Source organism: Oxyura jamaicensis, chromosome 3 (genome assembly GCF_011077185.1).
Source record: "Oxyura jamaicensis isolate SHBP4307 breed ruddy duck chromosome 3, BPBGC_Ojam_1.0, whole genome shotgun sequence".
NCBI classification, from domain to species: domain Eukaryota; kingdom Metazoa; phylum Chordata; class Aves; order Anseriformes; family Anatidae; genus Oxyura; species Oxyura jamaicensis.
Genome location: NC_048895.1, coordinates 38,057,052 through 38,074,798, shown reverse-complemented (window position 1 = coordinate 38,074,798; position 17,747 = coordinate 38,057,052). Strand labels below are relative to the sequence as shown.

The 17,747-nt window shown below is 35.3% G+C and overlaps 1 protein-coding gene and 1 long non-coding RNA gene across 9 annotated transcripts in view; one reads left to right on the top strand and one right to left on the bottom strand.

The window, feature by feature from the left end:
• Positions 1–13,925, top strand: part of LOC118163601 — a 19,585-nt gene extending 5,660 nt beyond the window's left edge. Inside the window, exon 3 of the long non-coding RNA XR_004749134.1 lies at positions 13,914–13,925. This is a non-coding gene — a long non-coding RNA (uncharacterized LOC118163601). The remainder of the gene's footprint in view (positions 1–13,913) is intronic.
• Positions 1–17,747, bottom strand: part of RGS7 (regulator of G protein signaling 7) — a 268,343-nt gene that overhangs the window by 31,896 nt on the left and 218,700 nt on the right. For 3 of the 8 annotated variants that reach the window (XM_035320398.1, XM_035320395.1, XM_035320396.1), the window contains 6 exons: positions 17,223–17,284; positions 15,608–15,718; positions 15,000–15,125; positions 6,664–6,850; positions 3,194–3,283; positions 935–1,015 (listed from right to left, as the gene is read on the bottom strand). In XM_035320398.1, the coding sequence (XP_035176289.1) occupies positions 941–1,015; positions 3,194–3,283; positions 6,664–6,850; positions 15,000–15,125; positions 15,608–15,718; positions 17,223–17,284 (651 nt within the window). In that variant the 3' untranslated portion in view covers positions 935–940. Of the gene's footprint in view, positions 1–934; positions 1,016–1,875; positions 1,930–3,193; positions 3,284–6,663; positions 6,851–14,999; positions 15,126–15,607; positions 15,719–17,222; positions 17,285–17,747 lie in introns of all 8 variants that reach the window. The other 5 variants (XM_035320392.1, XM_035320394.1, XM_035320397.1 and 2 more) reach the window with 2 other exon arrangements.

Below are 17,747 nucleotides of genomic sequence, written 5' to 3'. Positions count from 1 at the left end.
TGTGTGTCTGTGTGTGTGTCTGTGTGTGTCTGTGTGTGTGTCTTCCTTACATCTGCCTGCAGCTTGCTATTTCTCTCCTAACAGCCACTTATTTACATACTTTTTACCATAACCAATTCCTCGTCTGTTGGCTGCGTAAACTCCCAACCTACTTATTGTAGCTTGCTAGACATGATGGCTGGGAAAACCCTGGCTCTCAGAGGTCCCAGATGTACTGCTTTACTCTCTGCTCTCTTTCATTGACATAGGCTCATTTATTACTATACAACTTCCTGTTAAACACCTCCATGGAAGAAAGTAGAATTACCATGTATAATGTTGTCATGTATAATGTTGTTTTATAGATTGACCTATTTAGACAACACACAAATCACACTGCAACATGCTATGGCAACACCACCATGCAAAAAAATTGGGTTTTTGTTTCAAACATTGGGATAGTTTCCTTTGTAGCTGTTTATTTACTTTTTAGTCTTTTACTGACTTTGTCCCATTGAATTAAAATTTGTTCTTGATTACAGTGGATTCAACTCATATTACAGGAAGCCTTTACCTATAAGAAAGTAATTGAAGGATTATAGTTTTGTTTTAACATGTGAGATATTCCAACAGCCTCACAAAACTTTGTTCTTTCACTGCATTTGTTTCTTGTTCTGATAACTGGAAAGTATATATAATTTAAATACTTGAGGAAATACTCTTGAGCCCCATTATATGGGAGGCAGTTCTGGAGAACTGCTTCTCCTTCCCCTAAAAACTAAAAAACAAAAACCATGATCTTTGCTGAAAGCTCTCATATTTTTCATTTCAACACACACAGCTCCACTAACCAGGTCACAGAAAAAGCCACAGACACACGCACACACAGCAGCATCAACTGCACAGTTCAACAGACAATGCAGACAAACTTGAGTATAATCCAAGATCTTTCTGCCTCTTTTCATAACAGGTTAGTGCTCGCCCTCAGTGTTGGTGTACAGTTTTTATGGCATGGGAAAATAGGGATGTTTCTGCCCTACAAAAATAAATGCGTTGAATGCTTTAGTTGGAACTTTCACAATGTTAAAAAAAAAAAAAAAAAAATCCAAAGAAACTGGATAAGTAAAAAGAATCCCACATTTCAGGAAATCAGTGGATTTTTTGGCTGGTGGCAACAGAATGCCCACAGTAAACTCACCAGCCTTCATTTTTTTTACCTTGGTGAAATATCTTTCCAAAATTATTATTAAAAAAAATATATAAATCAGTTCCTGTAGTCCATAATTAAAATAAAATCCCAATCAAACCCTTGTTCATCATCAGCATCATTTCTTTAGTCCTTAGGAAGCTGTGCTAAACATTAAAGAAGATAGGGTAATCATTATAGTTTATTTTCCCCTGTACCGAATTCCGAATTACAAAAATGGGACAAACTCTTTTTAAAACAAGAAGGAGACAGGAATGAAATCCAATGTATTCAAACTGTATTAGTTTTTTTTTTTTTTTTTTTTTTTTTTTTTTTTTTTTGGGGGTGGAGGGGGGGCACCAGAAAAAGGAACAACATCAAGCAGGTTTTCACAGATTCTTTACTACAATAAAAAAATAAAAAATAAAAAATAAAAAAATAAATCATGCTTCTTAATGCAAGAAGCATGGCTCCCAGAGGTCCATTCTTCCATGTGTGACTACAGAGGTCAGTGGGAAAGGGACTAGGAAGGAGGGGTTCTTATGAAAGCATATTATAAAGCTGTCATTCCTAGGAAAATTCACAAACTGTGATAAGTACACTTTTAACTGTCAGGTTAGAGAAGCAAAAAGGGAAGAAAAGGATCAGTGAGGGGATAGGGAGAAGGATGTCCCATCAGCTTTACTAGTCTTCCGAGGCAACAAACTTACCACATTGCGTGTGAATTTCTCAAAAGATGTTCGACGATCCAGTGTGTTTTCCAACTTAAATTTAAAATAAAATAATAATAATAATAAAAGGAAACAAAAAGAAAATGAAGGGGAAAAAGAAAAGCAAGAAAAATGGAGTAGAAAAGGATCGATGAAACAATGGACTGCAAAACAAAGTTTATAAATCAGGAAGCAAACACAGGTATGAGGCTGTAATGTGAATCTGCAAAACAGTGGATGGGCAAAGCAGATATAGTATTCGACAAAAAAATCATTTTTCATGGGGATCAAAATGGTTTGCTTTAAAAGAAAAACTGAAAATAAAAAGAAATAATGAAGTGCACATCTTGTGTTAATGAACTGACAATCACAAACTTAAGGACTTCACACGGACAGTTGTAGCATTCTGGTATTTTCAACATCTCTCTCTATATTGGATCTTCAGAAATCAATGTTTGAACAAAAAACAAAATCACACAGTACTTTCATATAATTTTAGGTCGTCATTATAAACAATAGAATGCTACAGTGCTAATAACTACCTTATTCCAGTAACGACAGGGCCCTGATTTTGCAGGCACAGGGCTCCCAGGTGATTGTAGGATATCACTATTTAGAGCCCACTAATAAATTATTTATCATTATAAAAATCTGCATTGCACAAGCTGCTTCACATACTCTGGGCTATGTCTATTCGGAACTCATTCCATAATCTGGAATTTTCTAAGCAAATATTACATACCAAGACATGAGCCTCTATTTGCAGAAGTGTGACATGATCAGTCTTTCAAGTCAGATTCCTAGCCTATTCAGAACTATTCACGTAATAATAGGGAAAGAAACAGAATTAGGAAGCCCCTATTTTTATAGTTGAAATCAGAACGTATTAGTATGAATGAGACTGCTTCTAAACACATTCTGTAGTTTTTACAGGTGGAATAAAGAGAACAACAATTATTACATAAGCAAACTTGCAAACATGAAAGACTATTCTTCTGGGATTTTATTTAATTTTTTAATGTATTTGTAAAGCACTTTGCAATTTAAGGTGCTTCATCACAGAGAAAACAGTACAATATGGGATGTAAAAATAAAAATAAGTTTTGCTAGATTAACTCATTGAAACATGCCCACATGCAGGATATATACACATATATGTATATTGAACTCCTGTGTGTATGTGACCCTCCAAACACTCCAAGTTGGTCACCTACCAGATATCCAGTTGCACTGGCACAGGGGAGAGAAGACTGAGTATTGTTGCAAACATAACCACTGCTTTGCACAGTGGCAAGACAAAGGCAAGATGGACCAATACCTTTTTCTTGGCCTGTAGCAGCTCCTGGTAGGCACTGGATCGTATAAAACGAGGATAAGAATCACTTTTCATCAGTTTGTAAATGTGCTCCTGAAAGGGAAAGAAGGTGGTGTTACTCCCATAAAGGAAGATATGAGTACAATGGGAAGCAATCACGTCTGCAAAATGTTTATCAGCTAGCGCTACTTTGAATGGGAAGTCTTATGAGATGGGAGGTTGCAATTCTGCAGCTAAGGCTGAGTTGCTGTCTGTTGCTAACGCAGAAATCATAACTATTATATATAAGAATTCAGCACACCTTTCTTTAACTTCTTGTCCCCATATTCACTACAGAATTATCTTTGAGCATTTACAACTGAGTCTTTGCTTCAGGCCCAGCTTCAAACCTCCCTTACATTAGTCAATTCAGTTAAGTGACAAAATCAGGCACCTTGGTTCCTTTCCCACCAGATTATCTGAACTAATTTCTGGAGATGTTATTCTCGATAGGCTGGAAAAGGAGCTAGGTTTCTAATTTAGCGCAACAGATAAGTGTTTAACCTACGGAGGGATGTCCCTTGGCTTCTCTTGAAAGCATTATTTGAGAGATGTTTATTCTGCTATCCAGCTGATAATATAAAAAGGAAAATGCATATGCAAATTGAAAAGCAGTTCCAGTCTCATCTAATTTCCAAGATATTTATTCTTCAGATGCATATTAAAATCTGGAAACCCTAATCCAGGAAAAAAATGACACAAGCAGTTTATAGAGCTTTTCTTCTTGGAGCATTCTAATCTCTGTAAAATTAAAATAAAATAAAATAAAAACACTAAAGTCTTTAATGTAGGACACTTTATAATCTTGTTCTGGTTATAATCGTAGAAGAAGGATTTTTAGAAAAAGAAATTTAAACAGGAAATACTCTCACAAAAACATTTTTATAAATCTACTGGATTGTGTTAGTTTTTTTGTTGGTGGTGGTGTTTTGTTTTTTTTTTTTTCATTTTTATTTGTTTTACTTAAATCCTGCCTTTTACTACGGGAAACTTGTAACACAGCAATCAGGAAAGAACAAATAAACTGTAAAGTAAATATTGCTTCTCAGCTTGCCGCTGGATATAATTAATTAAAAAAATAATAATAACAACAACAACAACAAAAAAAATATAGCAGGGAAAAATGATTTTTAATCTTTGTTTTGTTAGAAATTCTAGAGAATAATTCTAAGTGCCTTTCGTTGTATTTTCTACACTAAGTTTAGAAAATCTGGTATATATTCAGAATTTAGGCTTGTTTGTTTGGGGGAGTTTTAATTCAGTTTCTGTGAGAGCTGACAATTCAGCCAACTGAGAGCAAAAAGGACTCTGGTACTGTTGTACATATCAGTGGTGCTGAGTATTATAATGCTATATCTGTTCAAAAATCAGCCCTGTAAAAGCAAGTAGAAATTAGGTTGTATTAGTATTGTTAATATAGAATAAGTCAGAAATTGAGGCAGGTTATTATTTAGCACAATCAGTCTGTTTTTACTTATGTATCACTCTCATTTGATATGGAGTTCCATGGTGTCATCTTTCAGTCCAGAAATGCTTTTTAAAACATTTTAAAGCACAGTTAAATGACTCACTGACTGTCAAATGACTTGTAAGTGGTCCCTTTCTCAAGTGGCAGAGCCCTGCTCCTGACAAAACTCTGGCACATCAAGTGGGGCACAGTGCAAAAGTCCTAAAGCTTTGAGTTGGAGTGTGGTGAGTATGGTCTGTTCCTTTTCTCTGTGAGATGGAGGCTTCCTGGTTCAAGTCATATGTTGAACATGATCAAATATGTAGAAGCCTGACAGGAGGAAAAACTCTTGCTTGCATAAAGACCGCATACTTAGCCTCTTTCATAAATTAATGGAAAAAAGAGAGAGAGAGAGAGAGATCTGAAAGTAAAACTGTGTTGAAATTTTACACCTATTTTTACACCTACTTTTATGAAACAAAAATTGGATGCTGGCAAATAATTTAATTTTCCTTTATTGAGTCAACTGCGAAGACAAATTTTCTTTCCAACCTTTAAACTTGCTGGAGTGTTTATTTGTGCAACATATCCTTACTGTACAATACTTTCCAAACTCTCCAATGGCTCAGTAGATGCAAGCAAAAACTGCATGTTTGGCTTAATGCACAGTGTGTATGATATAACGTCTAATGACAAATATTATTGTTGCATCATAGGTTGCTATTCTGATAATAGCAAAATGAGAGCACACAGATTTATTTTGTTTCTTTTTAAATTAGTAGAATTATTCCCCCTCCTATTTAGGGCAGAGGCACTTTCCCAAAAAGCAGAAAGGCCAGATTCAATTCCCTTCTCTGCTCTGTGGGACTTGCATCTCCTGACTCCAAAGATGATGTCCTAATAATCAAGCTGTAGAAAATTCTGCAGGGATACGATCTCAATCTCTTTTTGACACCATTTCACTTTTCATTAATAATTAAATTTTCATCATGGGGCTGCTGCTGATATTAGTTCAATGACTTTTACCGTGAATCCAGTTATTTTCTATTGCTTTTCTCAGAAGCTTGCAGATATAAAATATTAAGTTACGAGTCACATGAAGTGTCTCATTTAATACTTAAGTGCTTGTGGTTTTTTGTTTGTTTGTTGTTTTTGTTGTTTCTTGACAAAAACTGAGATTTGTATTTTACTGTTTTGTTTTGTTCTTGACTTTAGCTTCCATCTCAAAAAAAAAAAAAAAAAAAAAAAAAAACGTACTTTCACAAACCTAGCTCTGACCAAAAGTATTTTTTGATTATGATATTCTGATATTCAAAAATTGACTAAATCAAAATTCCAAAAGGCAAATAAGGTGTTTACAGACTGTTCTTTACTCCTCTAATACTGCTTATTTAAGAATACATCTTTAGAACTTTTGCCAGATGTTCTTTAAATGGCAGTTTAATAAGGAATAGAAAATACAACATCCATGTAAAGAGATATTTCTGCACAAGCCATTACAAAGTGTTGTTTCACATAGGTCATATTTTTTCATGATGGGAACCTCTGACTACTATAAATGACAACAACAGTTTTAGACACGCATTGAGAAAATAGACATTGAGCTTGTATCAAGGGAAGTCCTTCAGAGACAGATCTTGATAACTAGAAATTGTTGTGCAGAGGGCGGAAGCTTTTATTTTTATGTAACTGAATACAAAGATTAAGAAAACAGAAACATGAAAATATAATTTTCATAGCAATATGTGCTCTGCTCAGTTTGAAGACTGCTTGAAGATTCTACTCTAGGTAAAGAAGTTTCATGAAAAGCATTAGTAATTTACAGGCCTCAAGAAACAAAGAAATGTTACCCATTTGAATTTCCAAAATGTAATATTAGAAAACAGAGCATTACCATTTAATTCCCAAATATATCTTATTTTATCTATATACATTTCAATAGCAAATATTATGTTTTATATGTCACTAAACAGGATTGCAAACTGACCTGAGCATCTTCAAACGTGTATCTTCCAGGGTCCTTTACATTCTGTGTGGTTTTGTCATAACTTTTTGAATCTAGATTGATGGCGCTGGGTGCACCTGGAGCAAGAAATTCTTGCCAGATTTCTTGGACACGAGCAGGAACTTCACGGATAGGCCTCTTCTTCAGGTCTTCTACCGCTAACCAGAACCTATGGTACAATATAGCATCTTGACTTCCAGTTCAGTATCATCACTAATGAAACAGTGACACTCATTTGCTTTTAAAAAAATTAATAAAAAAGTAACTGCAGGTTTCATCTAAAATGCCCCCAAATAGGCAAAATCTATAAATTTATGCAGGGATCAGAACTGGTATACTGTGTCAGGCAATCCCACTGCCTTAAAAAGCGATTACAAGCCTTCATGAGACAGGTGAGAAATCCTTCATTACTTATGTATGGATAACTTGCTTACAGGAAGGTTTCCATCTGACTGGAATTAAACTGAGGTTTCATTTCACCTGAGCCACAAGGGCTTATATCACTTATAAACCTATTGCTTTTAGACATTACTTCAAAAGCTAATAAGAACTTATGTTCTTGCTATCTACATAAATCAGGGTCTTGCTAAACTATAAATTGTATAACTGTTTTGTTACTAATACTTCACAAACGATGTATAAACCGGAAAAGCATTTATTTTGCCTGCTATAATTTCAATTATTTCTCCAGTAATGCATTTCTATACATATCTTTTACTACAGTGCTGAACAGAAAATGCCAATTCTTTTTTGTCTTCTGGTGCAGTGCAAGCCAGCATCAAGCAGCCATGTACAGTGTCAGCCATTTCATGGTATCCTTCCATCAGTCTGGAGGAGTTTCACAAAAAAAAAAAAAAAGGCTTGATCACACTGATCACAGCTGTCTAGCTATCAGCTTTGTTACTCAGTTGTCAATTGCTGTCATGAGCTTTTTATTGTTATCTGTTCTATAGGTGTTCAAACTCACTCTGCAAGACAATTCTAAATTCAGTCAGGATCCTATGCTTAGACATGGTGCAGACTACTTACATAGATTTTATTTTTTTTTAGCCTCAGAGAGCTCAACTAAAGTATGACTTTTATTATGTTACATATTCAATATATACCACTGCAACTTTTCAGTGTTGTTTTGACATGGCTGATCCTGCAAAACAGGTCAGCTGAACCTTGAAGTGAGTTAACTGTGAAACAACTCAGATTTTACAAGTCTAACAATTAATTTAGGTGTACCTTTAAAATGTGTCTCAATCCTGCTTATACTATGAGATCAAACTGAGCTCTCCTAGCTTAGTTAAATAGGGAATGGTTAGGAGAGAGGAACCATGGAACGGTATTCAGGCCTCCAAGAAAGCAAAATGATACCACCAAATCCTAATATGGCTACTGCATCAACTCTTAAGAGAGGACAGTAAAGCACAGCAAAGAAAACATTATAGTACTCCTCCTCTAAGACATTCTTCAATTGAGATGATTTACCTTCTGGGAAGCAATTAATCCTTCACAGTCCTGTTTTGAAACTCCTTTGTAGCACAGATGGAGGGAGCCTGTGCTCATCACTTGCAAGCCACTACAGTCAGCTTCACTCTACTGAGCTTTTATTTTTTTCTTTTCTTTTTTTTTTTTTTTTTTTTTACACCCTCCAGTTTCCGTAGTATCTTTCTATAGCAGTCTTTCAGTCTAACAATCCCTTAAAATTCTCCAAGATATATTGAAGATATATTGCCCCAGTTTTGCAAATACATTAATAATGTACAATGTTTTCAACAAGGTCACAAAGAGAGTCTGTGCCAACACAGAAACGTTTTTTTTTTTTTTTTTTTTTTTTTTTTTTTTTTTTTTCTCCAAAATTCTGGGTGCCACCATATACCTCTGTGAACTACAGTGTGAATGTGTGAATTGGCCACAGATCTGCACAGAGCCTGGCGACATATCCTGAGAATGTGACGGCATTGCAGGAAGAATAGAAGCCTCATAACTCAAGTTTTAAAACCGCACAACTCACAAACTCTAACTCACTTCACTCTGTTAAATTTGGGCAACCTACTTTGGTTTCCTTAAGCTGCTTTCAATATTTGCATTTAAAAGTGTATATCCTGCAATGCCTACCCTTTCAAATGCATCTTCTGGGACTGAATGGTTACTCATGTGTGTCGAAGTCAGGTAAGGAATAGAAAAATGAAAGGGAAAGAAGTTCTTTGTAAACACACAATTTCTATCAGCCTGCAGACATCTTGAGTATCTAGCTCAAAGCTGTCACATTCTTGTTTGTTGCTTTATATCATTGCCAATATTTCTGGAAGTCACCACAAACATGCCTCAGGATGTTATTTTTTTGGAAATAAACTGTTTCCATATAGTAGGCTCAATTATGGGAAAATAGATGGGAGATAAATTGAACTTTGAGAAACATGCAGCTTCCAGTATGGGATAGAAAGGTTGTATAGATACATGCTTAAAGGCTGAACACCATATCTTCAATAAATTAATTTTATTTTACTCTTCTAACATTAGCATTCAAAACAAACAAACAAACAAAAAAAACAAAAAAAACACCCTATTGAAAATGTGAGGCTTTAAATATAGAAACCTCTTTAAAAGTGGGAAGAAAATGCTGATTTCTGCATTACGGTATGTCTAGGAAGCTTATTTCACAGCCAACATCCAGTTCAATATCTTAATCTACTTACTGAGCTTTCAAGCAAAAATGACTGCCTTCCTCCCACAGAAGAGTTAAAGTCAAATATGCAAAGTTAAGAAATGCCAAAAATAAGGCTGCCACCTCTTGCATTTTCAGAAATAACATTTCTGAATATCACATGGCAAGCAAAAGCACAGATTGTTAAAAGCAGATGAAATGGAGTCTGTAAGACTTGGTCCAAGATCAAAAAAGCTCCCTGTCCCCTTTTATAGCTCTCTGCCTCATGGGCTGTGGCCAGAGCAAGGGAAGACTCCTGTAGGAAAGGAGGCATAGAATGCAACAGTAAATGTATGTAAGTCCAGAAGAGGGAAAAATGGAGAGGGAAACCCAGCTGCATATTCTTGACAATGATATACACAGATACAGTGCTACTTCATGGAAGGATCTAGAGCCCAATCTCTCTGTCCGTGGAAGAAAATTGGAAGTCCTGTTGGTGTAGGTTTGCTTCAACAATGGAGACCTTCCAATGGAGAGGATGCTCTGTACCATTTGATTAAACACACAAGTATAAACCTTGGGTATAAACCTTGCCACTGTCTTCTGTCCCAGCATTTGGGCTGCCCCATGCTGGGTCACATTCCAGATGTATAGCTGAATAAGACTGGATGGCATACAATAATTGTACCTCCAGCCACACGCCATGGTAGGACACATGTTGCAAGACATCAGGGAATTATGTCCTCCAGCTGGATTACTTTCAAAGTGAGGGTGGCATTGCCAGATAAATAGCACAGCTGCAGCACAGCTTCTGTCCCATTAACTGACCTAAATGTCTCATGCAGCCAACAACAGATCCCAGATCAAGCTAATCAGTTAAATTTAGAACAGCATGGGAACACAGAGAGAGAAAAGCTGCAGTGATTCTCCACAAATGTGTGAGGTTTAGGCAATGTGGAAAAAGTGAAGTGGGTATTACATGGGCTTTGCACTCAGTATGTAACACAACAGGTCAGAGGACAGACCCTTCAGCATTTTCAGCAAAACCATAACAAACTTCATGTATAAAAATCATATATTCTAGGGGCAGGAAGTACTGCTCTTTGACGCCTGGAATCCACTTTCTTGACAAGTACAACTTCAAACTCCAAAACACAGTGGTGATGAAAGTCTCCAAAAAAATGGCAGAGAATATTAAATCTTCTAACTAATTTCATGTGATCTGATCTGCAAAAATGGCAGCATTTTTTTAGACTTGAAGATTACACTTGAGTCTGAAATGGAAGTAAAGCATAAGCAATTTCAGCCTTGAGGATTAAGTTTTGGCCAAGCTATTAGCACTCAGAACAGGGGCTCATAATCAACATTGTGAGGAATAAACATTACCAGTGCCCATATTGTGTGAGAAAGTGTCATTGCCAATGTTTCTGTTCAGACTTGCAACCATCAAGGATGGTTTATTGTTCTTCATACTTTGTAACTCTGTCTTCCACTGTTACTGTAGATAGAAATGGTTTTCATTTAAAGTCATTTAAAGACTGGTCATCAGTAACAAAGCACAACAAAAGAAAAAAGTGAAACAGGCTGGATTAAAAATAATAATAATACTTCTTGCAACATTCTCCCTATCAAGTGGTTTAGTAATATCACTGTCATGGTGCAATTAAAATAATAACCAGAACAACTGAAGTAAATTAAAAATAAAATTAAACACTATGACTGAAACAGTCTGTAGGCAACAGTGCATATTTTTGGTGGTGCATGTGCCTTTTTAATTTATTAATTCTACAGAACATAATTAAAACATCTATATCCAGTATAGAACATTCTTACAGCAACTTACATGTATGAATCCATGACAAACACTTCACAAAATCTCAGTCTACTGGAGTCTGTTCAGAATAGCTTTATAAAAAGAGAAAACACCTAAATCTAGTTAATTTCTCAGTCCATCTCTTCTTTTTCTGGACAACTACAACCCAAAGCCCCTTTTCCTTAATTTACTCATACGATATGGAAACTAATAAATAAGGAACGGGCAACAGGTCCAACAGCTTTTGCTTCTGTGCATTATGTGCTGTCTCTGCCCTCCACTGATTAACCTGTGAGGCTTTTGCAGCCTTGGAGATTCCATCTACAGCAAAACTGCATAATGCTCTTGGACAGGCTTTCAGATTGGCAGGACTGAAACCATTTCAATCTTCAGATCAGGCTGCAGTTCCTACAAAACAACCACCTGGGAGCAAATGTACAGTCAGCATATGAATACCAACTTTCCAAAGAATTCTGCAGTATAAAGACAAAGGATATGGAGAGGAATGTGGAATTTTTACAGAGATGAAGAAATTAAGTCACCAGGTTCCACATTGCAGTAAGATTCATTTCACTAGTTCATTTTCTTTGAAAATTCCTTTTTCCATTCTTGGACAGACTTGCAACTGGTCTCAGTAGCAGTGGATCAAGCTAAAATTTAAGTATTGTGAATTTTAAGTACAGTCACCAAGTCTGTAATGGGCAGTGGGAATTATCAAAATTGTGTGGTATTTTAACTATTTGTTCTCCTGTATGCAAAGCAATCCTTCAAAAAAAAAACTGCATGGTAAGGAAAGATTACAATCCATATAGACTGTGTTAGTTGAATGCAGAATCCAACCTATTTTTTAGCAAGCTGCAATCACACTGTAATGAAACTACCACACTGATAGACCTTAACAGACCTTTTCAAGAGGTCATTGCTAAATGATCAAGCAGGGCTAGATTCACTGGAGATGGCTTAGAGCTTTCTCGTTTCCCTCTCCCAGCAGAAGGGTAAGTTTTACTCCTTTGCTACCATTTAAAACAACACCCGGTTAGAAAGTGAAATACATGTAATCCCAATTTACAGGCAAAGAAAAAGCAGAGAGATACAGAGTAAGAAAGTGAACCCTAGTTGCATACCTAATGATTACACAGTTCTCAGTTTTAACTCATGACTCAAGTTTCTTATCTCTGTTCTGTTTCTTAAAACACGGTCTATATCCACTAAGACTCAGATTCTCAGCCAGCTTAGATACTTTGAGTTCAAGTTAATGAAACAGTAATACCAGAACATTTAATTACCTAGATAATCACAATTGAATACAAACAGTGTGTCTGGTAGACTTAACTATTGATTCACATTTCTGGGATTTTTTTATTGAAGTGAGGTATATTACTTCTAATCGACTAATATTGAATCTCTCCACAGTCTCTGCATATCCTGTGTACTGCATTAGGTAGCTTGAATACACAGTCCCAGCTGTCTTCCCCATTGTAGGTTTGATGATACTTATTGTAAATTTTATGATTAGGTCTGCCAAAGGACAAGAGCTACCAACTTGAATTCACTTTGTTGCAGTAGGAAGATGTAGATGGAAATAAATAGTTTGCCTGAGGTGTCTGTCAAATCCAAAATTAAAAAAAATAAAAATAAAAAATGCCATAGTGAGGTTAACAGGTGAGCAAAGAAACAGTCCTTTAAATTTAAGGTTTATTTAACAATAATGTTTGAAACCATCATGTCCAAAAAGCTTTTCATTTCTGTTCCTGAGATCTGTTTCATTTTGACTCCTATGCACAACAAGCTTTACAAATTCATGCTTTCTAACCTCACTTTACTTTTTGAGCCTAACTGTGCAATGATTTCCCCAGTTTGAAAATTCATAAATGCAATTGTGAGAGAATTTTCCTTCAGTAAAATAACACCAAAAACTGTAAGAGTATGATACCCTGCCTGATCATTCCCAGGGACATCCTTTAAACTCATATTCACTGTTGCTTAGATCATATATTTTATAATGTCAATACAAGAATCTAGAGAGATAGGCAGAAGAGTAGATGGCATGTCAAGAAATCAGTTTGAACAAATTTCTCTAGGGTATTTTTCTGGATCAGTCACTTGCAGTTTGCCTGTGGTTGGTGTTGTAAATAGGATTAGAAAAAAGAGCTAGGGATTAGGTGAGAAACAATCTAGTTGGCAGAGAGACAAATTAATCACAGAAAAGCATAGAAACTGTACCATGTACTAGGCTGGATAAGTTTATGTTTGAATAGCTGCTCTGCATAAGGAAATGCCAGGATGTTTAGCAAATAAAAATAATTAAAAACATATAAATAAATCCTTATTTTTGGCATCATTCTGATTTTATAAATTTTTACTTCACATGTTAATTAAAGAAAAAACTGTATCTGCAACTAATGAATTTATCAATATACACAAATGGCTCACAATATATTTCCATGGAGGCAAAGGCAAAAAAAAATCATTTGCGACATATCATAAACTCTAGAGTATCTATTATACATTTGTGATGCAAGTTCAGTGTTTGAACATGAATGTGGCCAGCAACTTAGATAACTCCATCTCCAGTTATTCTGTGGACAATATTAAATTAAAAACAAGGAGCCCTGTGCAATTACTAAGCATTCAGGAATCAACACCACAAAATGTTAAATGTTTCTTGTAAGATACATAAAGGTAACTCTACTATAAATAGCTATGCTGCACCACTTAGAGTAAGAGCTAGCACAGAAAAAATGGGTTCATGATTTTTCTAAGTTTTTGAATGTATGCAAATAGGATTTTATATTCCTTACGCTATTGGTGAATGGGAAGTGATGTAGATGACATCCATCAAGAAGGCAGAATAAAGAGAAAGCTATAGTGTACATGCTTTTGAACTATATACAGTCTGACTTGTCTATTGCAATGCTGCTATTTATCCCTTTGGGATAGCCATTACCATAATAAAACTTTCTTAGAAAAGCAACAACAAAATATGCTATTAGCCAATGGATGGACTACCATCCAAAATGGACTACTGTCAAGTCATATTTCTAGTTCACTTGAAAAAATACTGCTCGTATGTATATATATATAATTCACAATTCGTACACTAACAGCACCTTTGCATTTTGTAATTAGTAAGGAATTTGAGAGGTAGCTGTCACACTACTTTTGTTGTCTGATCAACAAGTAGCAAAATTTTTTCATTACCTTGGTGGAGATTTTCCAAAGACCAACAATCTACAGAAATATGACCAACAATGAAATTTTACAACTTTTATTTCCAAATCCCTTTTTTTAAACAATTTTTGGTTGAAATTTTACTTTTCTAATACCAGACTTAATATAAGCTACTGAAAAAGCTTTGAACGGGTCAATATCTTAAACCTGTATAATAACCTGTATAATCTGTCCAGAGAGGCTGTGGAGTCTCCTTCTATGGAGATATTCACAACCCATCTGTACCCAGTCCTGTGCATTGTGCTCTAGGTGATCCTGCTTGGGCAGGGAAGTTGGACTAGATGATCTCCAGAGGTCCATTCCAACCTCAACAATTCTGTGACTCTTAGATAAATAAAATGAGTTGAGAGAAAGCCTTTTACATGAGTATTTTGACCAAAACTTAGACGTGAATGGTAAAATATTTCATGTGAGTCTCTGCTAACTATACAATTTTTTCCCTCAGCCTTAATATTGGATCAGGTAGCAATCTGCATGAACTCCAAAAGATAAGATACAGGAAAAAATTTAAAGGAGTCAAACAAACCAACCAACCAAAACAAAACAAAAAAGCACACAGGAAGAGTGGTTTATAAAAAATAAAATAAAAAATAAATAGTGTCATAGAAGTTATTAAAATATAAAGTCCCTCTCATTTACCTTAAATTTTCTGAACTGAATTCTGACTCCAGGAACTTGAGAAACTGCTCTCTTCCCACGGGGTCTTTCAAAGCTTCATCCATGCCAAAACCCCATCGCTTCACCCTCTGCTGTCCAGGCTCTTTGCTAATAGGGGAAAACAACAAAACCCGCAAACAGCCATAGTTCAGTATTCTAATCCTTTGTGCATATAATGTAGATAAAGTCCTAAAGTTTAACCGGAGATTTCTCACATTTCAGAACAGTCATATGTGTGCAATGTCCAGGAATGAGTAACCAGGCAGTCCATATTCACACAGGATAAAGATGATATGCATACACTTTTACAGAATAATAAGGTCTTCTAACTAGGATACGTTATCAGATTTTAAAAAGCTGTGTTTTTTTCCCCCTACACTGGAACACTGTAATCTGGTTACTGTAACTTTTTACATAGATTTATTAATCCATAGCTCTTCTCATATGATACTAAAGCTGGAAAGACCAAAAGGATACTGCATTTCCTTCTATTTCAGTATTTTTCTGCAATACCTGTGTCTGACATCTTCACATTTGAAGAAAAGCCTGTTAAGTATCCTTCCCCCAGAAGAAGAAATAAAATTATATACCTTGCCTCCAGTTCCCAGAAAGTGGTGTCATCTGATATCCATGGGTTTGAGGGATCAGGGGGCACAAGAAAAGGATCATACTCCAAATACTGCTCTGTATAAGCTAATAGACTAGGAAAACAAAAGCATCAAACATTGTAATGTCAGGAGGTGAGGAAACCTGATCAGGTTTGCCAGTTAAAAAGTTACCATGCATCAGCCAAACCATGGTAACCAGGTGTGCACACACTCAGAAGTCATCTAAGTGCTCAAGCTAAAATAGGTTTACTCGGTTTTAAAAGTACCCATGATTCAACCACCCCTGAATCTGTGGACCTCTGAAGAAGGAAGGGAGCTTCAGATCTTTCTTATCAAGAGCTGAAACAAAATAAACTACAAACTTTCCTAATACTTCCACAAAGATCCTGTTAGGGCTCCTTTAAGCACTAAAAAATTAAATCAAGAAACCTTTTCCATGATCATTTGCTTTCATAAAGGGACATATTTTATACCCCTACGGTTTTAATTATCGGTTCCTTTAAAATCTGTTCTAAAACACTGCATGCTATTTAGGTCACATTTATTGGCCCCGCAGCTGCTGGGAATCCTTTTTTCCAGTTAATATTTTTATTATTTCCTAATCAAATGGCACTACTCCCAGGTTTAGTGCTTTCCAAAAAAACACAAATAACTTTTTTTCCAAAGTCTTCAGTGTTTATGAATTAGTCTGACTCACTTAAACCCACTATAAATTTAGCTTATTTTCTGGTAATTTACATTTACCATGTACTTATTCTCACCTTTTTTTTTGCCTAATAATTATTGAAAATTATTGAAAAGTGAAGACAATATTGTTTCTTTTTGTTCATGCTTATATTTAGTCTGTATTCCTTTTGTTGTTGTTGTTGTTGTTTTTCAGCAAACAGAAATTTCTAACCTCTTGTCTTTATAAGTATATATGTATATGTTCTTGCATGTATATATACATAAGTACACATGTAAAAGCAAACATACATGTACATGTATATGAAAGGATTGAAGATACATTTGTGTTTGGTTTTATTTCTTTTGCTTTGTCTTACACAGCTCAGTTTTCTGCAGTTTTCACTCTCTACTTCTGGATTTGTAAGATATCACAGTTCTTTTCATTGCCTAAGCTGAAGGTAGTCTTTCTGAAGGGCCTTTTTGTTTTATTTGGTTTCTAGCTCCTTCCTTACATATTTTGGTCCAATTTAGAGATGCTTTGACCTGATGTAAGCTCAGACCCATTTTGCTCAGTCTCAGATCGCCTAACCCAACCAGATACCTTGTTTTGGCAGTGATTGCCCTTTTGAAATATCAAAACTGCAACTCCAGACCTATTTCCGTTTAGCCTCCCTGTCAATGCAAGGCAAAACTTGTGACCACTTGGTCAGAGGCTCCTACAGTGACTTTGGTTTATCCAGCTAACATATAATGGAATATCTGGGACATTTTTATAACTATAAAAGAACTTCATACCTCACACTCTTTTTCAGTAAAATTTACGACATCTGAGCTCCCTTGTCTCTCTTTCTCTGAAGTTATTCCACGCTGACATTTTCCCAATAGCTATCAGTATAATTGAAAAAAACAGAAGATGTGACAATTTACTTACCTCTCTGCAACTTTGGACATTTTTAATCGATGTCTGTCTAACTGCATTTGCCAGTGCTTAATCTGCAAGAAAGGAAAGCAAAGAGTGTTATGAGTAATTCATTGCTTGACTGTATTTCCATAACTTTTTTTTTTTTTTTTTTTTTTTTAGGGTTGTAATTCAACCTTAATTTTCCCTAGGGCACAGAATAGAAGTATACTTAAATTAAAATTACATTTTGCCAGTGTAGTTTTAAAATAAATGGAATAGAAAAGATTATACACAGACAAAATAAAATAAAATAAAATAAAATAAAATAAAATAAAATAAAATAAAATAAAATAAAATAAAATAAAATAAAATAGAGACTCGATATAAAATTTTCCCTAAAGGCTCATTAGAAGAAATCCAATTAGCCTTTTTTAGATTTTTGAAGAAAGTTACTAATTCTTCAGACTTTACCTTCTCCCATTCCTAAGGAAAGATTAATAAAACATTAACAGTAGATAAATGTATGAACCCATATATGCATGCACTGAGCAGTAA